The sequence below is a fragment of the Hipposideros armiger genome, unplaced genomic scaffold (genome assembly GCF_001890085.2).
Source record: "Hipposideros armiger isolate ML-2016 unplaced genomic scaffold, ASM189008v1 scaffold_1940, whole genome shotgun sequence".
In the NCBI taxonomy this organism is placed as follows: domain Eukaryota; kingdom Metazoa; phylum Chordata; class Mammalia; order Chiroptera; family Hipposideridae; genus Hipposideros; species Hipposideros armiger.
In genome coordinates this window covers 50,181-60,725 of record NW_017733290.1, presented here as the reverse complement: position 1 = coordinate 60,725, position 10,545 = coordinate 50,181, and the positions used below count along the sequence as shown (strand labels likewise).

At 40.0% G+C, this 10,545-nt stretch overlaps 1 protein-coding gene across 1 annotated transcript in view; it reads right to left on the bottom strand.

Annotated features, from left to right (window-relative positions):
* The window catches only part of LOC109378392 (olfactory receptor 4C11-like), a 6,326-nt gene extending 1,003 nt beyond the window's left edge, over window positions 1-5,323 (bottom strand). The window contains exon 1 of the mRNA XM_019634787.1: window positions 5,160-5,323. Coding sequence (XP_019490332.1) covers window positions 5,160-5,323 — 164 coding nt within the window. The remainder of the gene's footprint in view (window positions 1-5,159) is intronic.
* Between the last annotated feature and the right edge of the window lie 5,222 nt (window positions 5,324-10,545).

Sequence of the window (10,545 nt, the reverse complement as noted above, 5' to 3'; positions counted from 1 at the left end):
TGATGGTGGCTAATCCCCATCTGTGTACAGGGGGTGCCGTTCAAATGCCATCATCTCAGCAAAGCCTTCTAGGTTTTTCAGTCAAATAACTTTCTTGCTAATGGCTTTCCAATGTTAAGTGTGTGTGTGTGTGTGTGTGTGTTTATTGAATCATGAGAGCCCTAATTACAGCCTTCTCTCTTTATGCTTCAGTATCTTTTGTTCACTTGATTTTACAGTATCTCATAGGCAAGTTACACTGTCCTATTTTGTGAATTTCAGGCTAAGCTCTGGGAGGCAGAATTTAGCAGAGTGTAGTCAGTGAGGAATCAGCTCAGAACTCAAGCCTTCACACTCCATGGCCGTCTCTCTCTAACACTCGGCCCCATACTGTCACGCAAAGCACCAGACTCAGTGTAAAGCCGAGAAACCATAAACAGGTGAAGAAAGCCACTGACATCATCAGTACATGTTCTGACTATCCTATGGATGCACGCTTCAGGATGGGTCAAACAAAGAAATCAACATTTAAATTGTATATTTGCAACAGTGAGGAGGAGGGAACAGAGAGGTTAGAAAATGATGACACAATCAGAGCCAAAGAGGGAAAAAATGTGATTGTGGCGAAAAGATAGAAAACAAAGAAGAATCGAGGACGGAGACAGGAAAAACCCCACAGTGCAAGGTGAGCAAAGCACCATGTTAGGGAGAAAGAGGAATTTGCCCTAAGATTTCACTAGATGGTCTAGCTTCTCTCTCCTCCACTCCTCATATTACCCCTTACTCCAACCCCAGGATGAGGACGTGATTTTCTGGCTGTAAGCAGGGGTGACAATAGATCTAAGACAGGCGACGTTAGTATCATTAATATTAGGATAATCAGTATCATAGTATTATAGAATCATAGTATCACCAGTATCAATGCTGACTGATCACATATTATCTGTATGCATCCCTATTCTTTCCTGACGCTAAGCTTTGCAAATAAGAAATCTGTAGCTGGGACAGCCAAGTGGCTCAGTGTGAGCTCGAGCAACAGGGTTGCCGGTTCGATTCCCCATGAGCTAGTGAGCTGCACCCTCCACAACTAGATTGAAAACAATGACTTGAGCTGAGCTGCTGCTGAGCTACCAATGGGTGCCTGGATGACTTAGTTGATTAAAGCGCATGCTCTTAACAACAAGGTTGCCGGTGCGACTTCTCCATGCGATGGTGGGCTGCACCACCCCTCCCCCCGCAAATAGATTCAAAAACGGCAACTAAAGTTGGATCTGACCTGTGCCATCCACAGCTAAGATTGAAGAACAACACTTGACTTGAAGCTGATGGGTCATGGGAAATACACAGTTCCCCCAATAAAGTTAAAAAAACATCTGTAGCTATATTATACTATGTCTCCACCCCCTTCAATGTACCCCCCGATTCAATGAGAATGAGGCCTGAGACAGTGCTGCATCAGGCAGAGGCCAGTGAAAGCTGGGGAACTCTGACACATCAGGATCTTCACATAACCGTGGAGAATATAAATAAATAATGCCTGGAACTTCAGGAGACGGAGCTGAATGATGGCAACTGCCCTACAACCTAGTCCTGAATGGGAGGCAAGAGAAAAGAAATAGTTTGGGTGGGTTTGAAGACTTACCTTTTTCTTATAAAAAAGAGGGGATATCCAATAGAGAACTCATAGTTTTTACTCTGTCCATTCTGACTTACTTTCAAGATGAATCCTGTGCACTATGGTGGCAACATATAAATTGTACTTCAAATAGATCCACTTAGCTTTCTGTTGCAGAATCTATGGGGAGTAAAGATACTCCATGGATAACCAACCCTTCCTAGAAAGCCTGAGTTAGACTCTCCAAAAGGGTCTAGAAAAACAGCAGGAAGTTTACTTCTACTCTCAGAACTTTCTAGAGTACAAACGAAATATCCCCAGTATCCTGTCATAGAAACTCTCTAAAGCCAGTTCTAATACCTCAAACATTTCCTGAAAGAGCACTTGAATCAAACATTTCTTTTTCCTCCATCAGATATTTATAGGAATGGCATATAACTTCACAAGTGCCCAGCGTCTAGAGGAGGATGACACCACCCTTCCCACCTGAGCTTGAACAATTTCTCAGTGAGCTCATTAGTGCAATTAATCCAGGGTCACAGCAGATCATGGGCCAATTAATGCCAGACAAGGCAGTGAACAGGCAGATTCTGTTCTCAGAGCCCTCCCCCCTCCTAGTCCATCCTGAGGGACACCTCCCATTCAGTTACCAAGCGCTCCACCATGCACCCTGCTCTAAGGAACAGCATCTTTCAAAGGCACAGGAGGCACAGACTACTAAAAGTTACCAAGGGATGTGTCCTTCCTGCCAAATCTTTCCTAATGGGGGACAAAGCTCTGAGCCCAGGCAAGGTTCGAGTAGATGTATTCTAATATAATTGAATTCTAGCTCCATTATTTGTTTCTGTGACTTAAGGCAAGTTTCTTCTCATTTCCTCATCTATAAAATGTTTCCGTGAGCTAAAATAATTATTATAAATCCTAATGATACTGAGAAAACATAATATGAATAATTAACATAAAAGCTACTAATTAAAATTTCTATAATTTCTAAAATAATTTGAAGTTAGTGAATAAAGTCAGCAGACAAAGGAAGGGGAAAGAGAGGGAAACAAAAGAAAAATTTTTTTAACATTTTATTTTTAAATTGATTCTTAAGGTATAATTTACATACAATATGGAAATGAGTTTTGACAAATGTGTACTTCATATAACTACTACCAAATGGTGGTAGTTTATCAATTTTATTCAAAGAACCAAATTTTGGCTTTGTCTCTGTTCTCTTCAATTTTATCTTCTACTTTTTCCTTATTGTCTCTGCTCTATTTTGGTTTTATAATATTGTTTCTTCTGAGAATAAGAGGGAGTCTGGTCCAAGATTCTTGCTTGGCTTTCTAGTTGTTCGTGACAAGAGCATTTTTGGCCACAATTTTTGAATCTCACGGAAGAGCAGAAGCCCATGTCTATATTTCAGAACCTTTTTTTATTAATTCAACAAATTCTTTGACCACTTATTATGTGCCAGATGCTATTCTAGCTACTGGGGATTTAATAGTAATTTTCCCTCCTCCCCCGCCCCCACCTCTGAACTGTCGTTCTTCAGTCCAGTTGTGACTCACTGGCCCATGTTGGTACTATGATCATTGCGCTCTACCCAGCTAAGGCAGTCGCGCGTCGGCCATTGGCCAGCCTCTCTCGGTGGCTCATCATGGCTCACGGCAGCTCTAGCCGGCTGCCAGGTGCTCACGCTGGCTGCTGGCCTCTCACAGCAGTTAACAGCAGCCCAGTTCCAGGTCAAACCATTGTTCACAATCTTAGTTGTTGAGGGAGCAGCTTACTGGCACAGCTCACTGACCCACAGATACTACAGAAGGAAAAAAAATCTTCTTTCCTGATACTCAAATAAGCATAACAGCCAAGGAAGGTCAATGATATAGGAATACCCTGAAGCTGCATTTTCTCCTGCAAATGTTCATGTACCCAAAGCTGGTACTCAGCACGTGAGGAAGACGATGCCCCTTCTCTCCCATCTGGACAAAACTGCCACTTTCCTCTCACCTTTCCTCTCTTCACCATGCGTTGTTCCTGCCCTCCTTTCTTCCCTTTAGCCTCCTGTCTGCAGATTCCTGCTGCCAAACTCTCACTGCCTCTTCCCCTCCTGTGTAAACAGACTGTGAAAGACCCAAAACGCAACTGCCTGGAGGGACTGCCTGTCTCATCGGAATGCAAGACTCCTCCCTCCCTCACCACTCACATAATTAATTTTGACAGGTTTTCAAGTGGCAGTCTACGTTTCCACTGATGCTTCCAGCCTTTATTGGAGCTTGAGGGTCCATCATGGTAGATACGCCCCGTGAAGCAGGCTCAGGCACAGATTCCCAAAAAAGCATTTTCTCAGGACATCTTCCCTAATCCTCAGGTTGTCAAGACAGTGACCTTGATTCTGTAAGCGTCCAGTCCTTATGGATTAGCTCTGATTACCACATTCTCAAAGACTAGAATTAAACTTAGAAAAAGAGTTTAGAAAAAGAATTGATGCATGTGTGTGTATACACCCCTTCAAACACACACACACACACACACACACACACACACAATTATTCTGTCACTAGTCAGTGCATTTGTTTCCTAAGAAAAAATTGTACAGGAAGCTAAATTACCGTGTGAATATGGCCAGATGGTGACATAATTCAAGTAAGCGTAATCATAGGTTGTTTAAAATGGTGATGAATTTAAGTAGTAATGAAATCCTGATGCAATCCTCTCAGATTTATTCATTGCTTGCTTCCCAACAAGAATATTTTTTTCCTGTCTGTGAGACACAACTAAGCTGTTAAGAAAGTATACATTTGAATCCCCATGTATCATTCATCAACTGAAGTCATATTTGCGACACCATAAGTTCTTCATGGCATTTTTCACCTCTGCATTCCTCAGTGTATAGATGAGAGGATTGAGCAGGGGTGTCCCAATTGTATAAAACACAGCCACCATCTTGTCTATTGGAAATATGGTTGGTGGACGTGTGTATATGAATATACATGGACCAAAAAATAAGACAACTACAATGAAGTGGGTAGAGCATGTGGAAAGGGCTTTTCGCCTCCCTTCCACACTGTGGTTTCTCAGAGAGTACAAGATGACAACATAGGAGATAAGCAGCAATATAAAACTCACCATACATATGGCCCCACTGTTAGAAACAACTAGCAAATTGATCACATAAGTGTCCATGCAGGCAAGTTTCAACAAGGGCTGCAGGTCACAGAAAAAGTGGTCAATCATATTGGGGCCACAGAATGGCAATCTCAAAGCCAGGAGAATCTGTGCTGAAGAGTGGAGACAAGAGCCCCCCCAGGCCAGAATTATCAGCACAACACAGACATGCTGGCTCATGATGGTTGTGTATCTCAAGGGCTTACAAATGGCTACATAGCGATCAGCGGCCATCAGGATGAGTACAAAGATCTCCATGCACCCAAAGAAATGGCCTGCAAAGATCTGAGTCATGCATTCATTGTAGGAAATGGTCTTCTTCTGAGAAAGGGAATCCACAATCAATCTGGGGGCTGTGGTTGTAGACAAGCAGGCATCAGCAAAAGACAGATAGAACAGGAAGAAGTACATAGGACTCCCAAGGGTCCTGCTTGTTTTAATAGTCACCACAATGAGAAAGTTCCCCAACAGCGTCATGAAGTAAAGAATCAAGAAGACCCCAAAGATTGCTTTCTGCTTTTCTGCATCCTGCGTTAACCCAAACAGAATGAATTCAGTCACACTGTGATTCATCCTCATACTAGTGGCTGTAGGTCAGATGTAGTTGACAAAGGTTTAATCTGCAGAGATAAGAAAGGAAGTGTCATCTTGAGAAAATCTGTGGGCTGAACTCAGAATTCCTTGTTTCTGCTTCCTCCTGTTACCTCCAACTACCTTTAATCCCCTAGGAATCTTTGCAAATCTGCAGATGTCCAAGCCTCTCCTAGAACTCACTGTTGATTCAGAAATTTGCTCCATTTGACCAAAGCTTTTACATTTGGGAAATAAAAAAATAAAGGTCCTTGTATGTGGAATATAGAACTGAAAGGCACAAATGAACAAGTCAAACAAAGAAACAAAAACTCAGGCACAGACAACATTTTAGTGGTTATCAGAGGGTAAGCGGACAGAGGAGGAGGTAGAAGAGGGAAAGGGAGTCAAATATATGGTGATGGAAGGAAACTGACTATGGATGGTGAGCACACAATGCAACATATAGATGATGTATTATAAAATTGCACACTTGAAACCTACATAATTTTGCTAACCAAGGTCACCCCAATAAATTTAATTAAAAACAGAAAAATACATAAAAGTCCTTTAAAATTTTTGATACCTGTGACAACTGAGAACTGCAGAACTTTTTTTTGAGCAAATGACTTAACCACTTTGAAATTTAGCCTTCATATGAAAAATGAAGTGCAAATACTTGCCCTACCTTATTCTAATTTTTCCCAAGAATTAAATATAGTTTTATACACACACACACACACACACACACACACATTTCATATATTGTGCATCTTATCTGAGACTTTGAAATCTAAACAGCAGTACTCCAATATAATAAGCATGAATATCATTGGAGAATCCTCTCCTGAAGAAATTACTCCCATTTCAGTTCACTCATTTTTGTGTCCATTTTCCCTGACCCTTTCAGGATATTGGATGAAATTTGCTGTATTTTGACAATATTTTACCAATTTTTCTGGTGTTCAAGATATCAGCTTCACTGAGTCCTAATACAACAAATGTCTGGATAACACTTTGGGGTTGGCATAATTTGGGAAACTACTCTTTACTCTCTTTATTCTTGAACTTATGCCATTGGAATAGTGATCCTCTCTGCCTATGAATTTGACCTNGGCAGAATTTAGCAGAGTGTAGTCAGAGAGGAATCACCTGGCACTCAAGCCTTCACGCTCCATGGCAGTCTCTCTCTAACACTCGGCCCCATACTGTCACGCAAAGCACCGGACTCAGTGTAAAGCCGAGAAACCATAAAAGGTGAAGAAAGCCACTGACATCATCAGTACATGTTTTAAGTATCCATTGGACTCATGCTTCAGGATGAGTCAAACAAAGAAATCAACTGTTTATACGTGTATTTGAAAAATAATAGTGAGGAGGAAGAAAAGAGAAGTTAGAAAACAATGCCAGGAACAGAGTCAAAGGGTGGGAAATGTGATTGTGGGAAAAGCTAGAGAAGGAAGAAGAATCAAGGACGGAGACAGGAAAACCCCCACAGTGCAAAGTGAGCAAAGCACCATGTTAGGGAGAAAGAGGAATTTGCCCTAAGAGTTCACTAGATGGTTTAGCTTCTCTCTCCTCCACTCTTCATATTATCCCTTATCCCAACCCTAGAAAGACAACGTGATTTTTTGGCTGTAAGCAGAGGTGACAGTAGATCTTAGAGAGATAACATTAATATCATTAATATTGGGATAATAGATATAGTATTATAGAATAATAGTATCATCAGGATCAATACTGATTGATCACATATATCTGTATGCACCCCTATTTTCTTCCTGACCTTAAGCTTTGCAAATAAGAAATCTGTAGCTATAGGACACTATATCTCTACCCCCTTCAATGTACCCCAATTCAATGAGAATGAGGCCTGAGACAGTGCTGCATCAAGCAGAGGCCACTGAAAGCTGGGGAACCCTGACACTGAATCAAGATCTTCTCATAACTGTGGAAAATATAAGTAAATAACTCCTGGAACTTCAGGAGACGGAGCTGGATGATGGCAACTGCCCTACAACCTAGTCCTGAATGGGAGGCAAGAGAAAGGAAATAGTTTGGGTGAGTTTGAAGACTTACCTTTTTCTTATAAAAAAAGAGGGGATATCCAATAGAGAACTCATAGTTTTTACTCTGTCCATTCTGACTTACTTTCAAGAAGAATCCTGTGTAATCTGGTGGCAACATATAAACTGTACATCAAATAGATCCACTTAGCTTTCTGTTGCAGAATCTATGGGGAGTAAAGATACTCCATGGATAACCAACCCTTCCTAGAAAGCCTGAGTTAGACTCTCCAAAAGGGTCTAGAAAAACAGCAGGAAGTTTACTTCTACTCTCAGAACTTTCTAGAGTACAAACGAAATATCCCCAGTATCCTGTCATAGAAACTCTCTAAAGCCAGTTCTAATACCTCAAACATTTCCTGAAAGAGCACTTGAATGAAACATTTCTTTTTCCTCTATCAGATATTTATAGGAATGGCATATAACTTCACAAGTGCCCAGCGTCTGGAGGAGGATGACACCACCCTTCCCACCTGAGCTTGAACAATTTGCTCAGTGAGCTCATTAGCGCAGTTAATCCAGGGTCACAGCAGATCATGGGCCAATTAATGCCAGACAAGGTGGTGAACAGGCAGATTCAGTCCTCTGAGCCCTCCCCCCTCCTAGTCCATCCTAAGGGACACCTCCCATGTCAGTTACCAAGTGCTCCACCATGCACCCTGCTCTAAGGAACAGCATCTTTCAAAGGCACATGAGGCACAGACTACTAAAAGTTACCAAGGGATGTGTCCTTCCTGCCAAATCTTTCCTAATGGCGGACAAAGCTCTGAGCCCAGGCAAGGTTCAAGTAGATGTGTTCTAATATAATTGAATTCTAGCTCCATTATTTGTTTCTGTGACTTAAGGCAAGTTTCTTCTCATTTCCTCATCTATAAAGTTATCATGAGATAAAATAATTATTATAAACCCTAATGATACTGATAAAACATAATATGAATAATTAACATAAAAACTACTAATTAAAATTTCTATAATTTCTAAAATAATTTGAAGTTAGTAAATAAAGTCAGCAGACAAAGGAAGGGAAAAGAGAGGGAAACAAAAGAAAAACTTTAACATTTTATTTTTAAATTGATTCTTAAGGTATAATTTACATACAATATGGAAATGAGTTTTGACAAATGTGTACTTCATGTAACTACTACCAAATGGTGGTAGTTTATCAATTTTATTCAAAGAACCAAATTTTGGCTTTGTCTCTGTTCTCTTCAATTTTATCTTCTACTTTTTCCTTATTGTCTCTGCTCTATTTTGGTTTTATAATATTGTTTCTTCTGAGAATAAGAGGGAGTCTGGTCCAAGATTCTTGCTTGGCTTTCTAGTTGTTCGTGACAAGAGCATTTTTGGCCACAATTTTTGAATCTCACGGAAGAGCAGAAGCCCATGTCTATATTTCAGAACCTTTTTTTATTAATTCAACAAATTCTTTGACCACTTATTATGTGCCAGATGCTATTCTAGCTACTGGGGATTTAATAGTAATTTTCCCTCCTCCCCCGCCCCCACCTCTGAACTGTCGTTCTTCAGTCCAGTTGTGACTCACTGGCCCATGTTGGTACTATGATCATTGCGCTCTACCCAGCTAAGGCAGTCGCGCGTCGGCCATTGGCCAGCCTCTCTCGGTGGCTCATCATGGCTCACGGCAGCTCTAGCCGGCTGCCAGGTGCTCACGCTGGCTGCTGGCCTCTCACAGCAGTTAACAGCAGCCCAGTTCCAGGTCAAACCATTGTTCACAATCTTAGTTGTTGAGGGAGCAGCTTACTGGCACAGCTCACTGACCCACAGATACTACAGAAGGAAAAAAAATCTTCTTTCCTGATACTCAAATAAGCATAACAGCCAAGGAAGGTCAATGATATAGGAATACCCTGAAGCTGCATTTTCTCCTGCAAATGTTCATGTACCCAAAGCTGGTACTCAGCACGTGAGGAAGACGATGCCCCTTCTCTCCCATCTGGACAAAACTGCCACTTTCCTCTCACCTTTCCTCTCTTCACCATGCGTTGTTCCTGCCTCCTTTCTTCCCTTTAGCCTCCCNGGGGTTGGCATAATTTGGGAAACTACTCTTTACTCTCTTTATTCTTGAACTTATGCCATTGGAATAGTGATCCTCTCTGCCTATGAATTTGACCTGGTTTAAAATTCCTAATATACCTGTAATCTAAATAGGCTTATTTAGTGTTTTTACTCATACATGTCCCTCTTTACCCTGAATTCCCCAGAATACCTCTTCTAAAACCATTATTTGAAAAGAAAATCCCATAATTCCAATATGCAATTTTATGATTTTTGTATTTCAAGTTCTAAAACATGCCATACACAGTTTATGTGATTGAAATCATTGTATGATGTAATTTTGGGTTTTGATTTTGGCTTAGAATTGTTTTAACAGCTCTTCCCTTGTTATTATACTTTCCATTGTTTAATTATCAATAGTGTGATATAGTATAGATTTGTATAAGAAGCACTTATTTGACCATTTGCTGATTGAGATATTTATGTTGTTTCCAGTTTTCACTTTCATAAACAACAATTTTACAAACAACTTTAGAATAATTTCCCAAGTATGATATTGCTGCCCCAAATGCTAGAGATTATCATTGTTATTGATAAGAATCAAAGTTTTCAATATTTTATACACTTATTAACTTTATTTTATTGTAAAGTAACTCATGATCATGATAAAGAAGAAGAATGTAGAAAGAAAATATTACAATCACTCTCCAAATTACTTGATTCTATAATCCTACTCTCCAGAAATAACTCCTTTTGGTTTCTTCTATATTCTTCTAGGAAATTTCTATAAGTATATTTGCATATACATGTATTTCTATATCCTTTTTTTATATACAAGTATGGCCAATATAACAATGTTGATGATTTTGTGGAAAACTTGGTACACAAGCAAAAAAAAAAAAAAAAGAAAGAAAAAAGCTCTCTTGGGACATTTGATTATCTGACTTGATTAATAGGAATAAAATTGCATTTTTATTATGCTCATAGAAATTTTCATTACCATCCATATTTTACATTTTAATACATTTTTTTCTGAAAACATTGTCCTTTGAGAAATCTTTCATCTTTTGTCAGCTCATCTTTTGCAATCCTGATAATCTACCTAGGATGGATATTAATCTAGCCAAGTCATTTTGCTTCTTG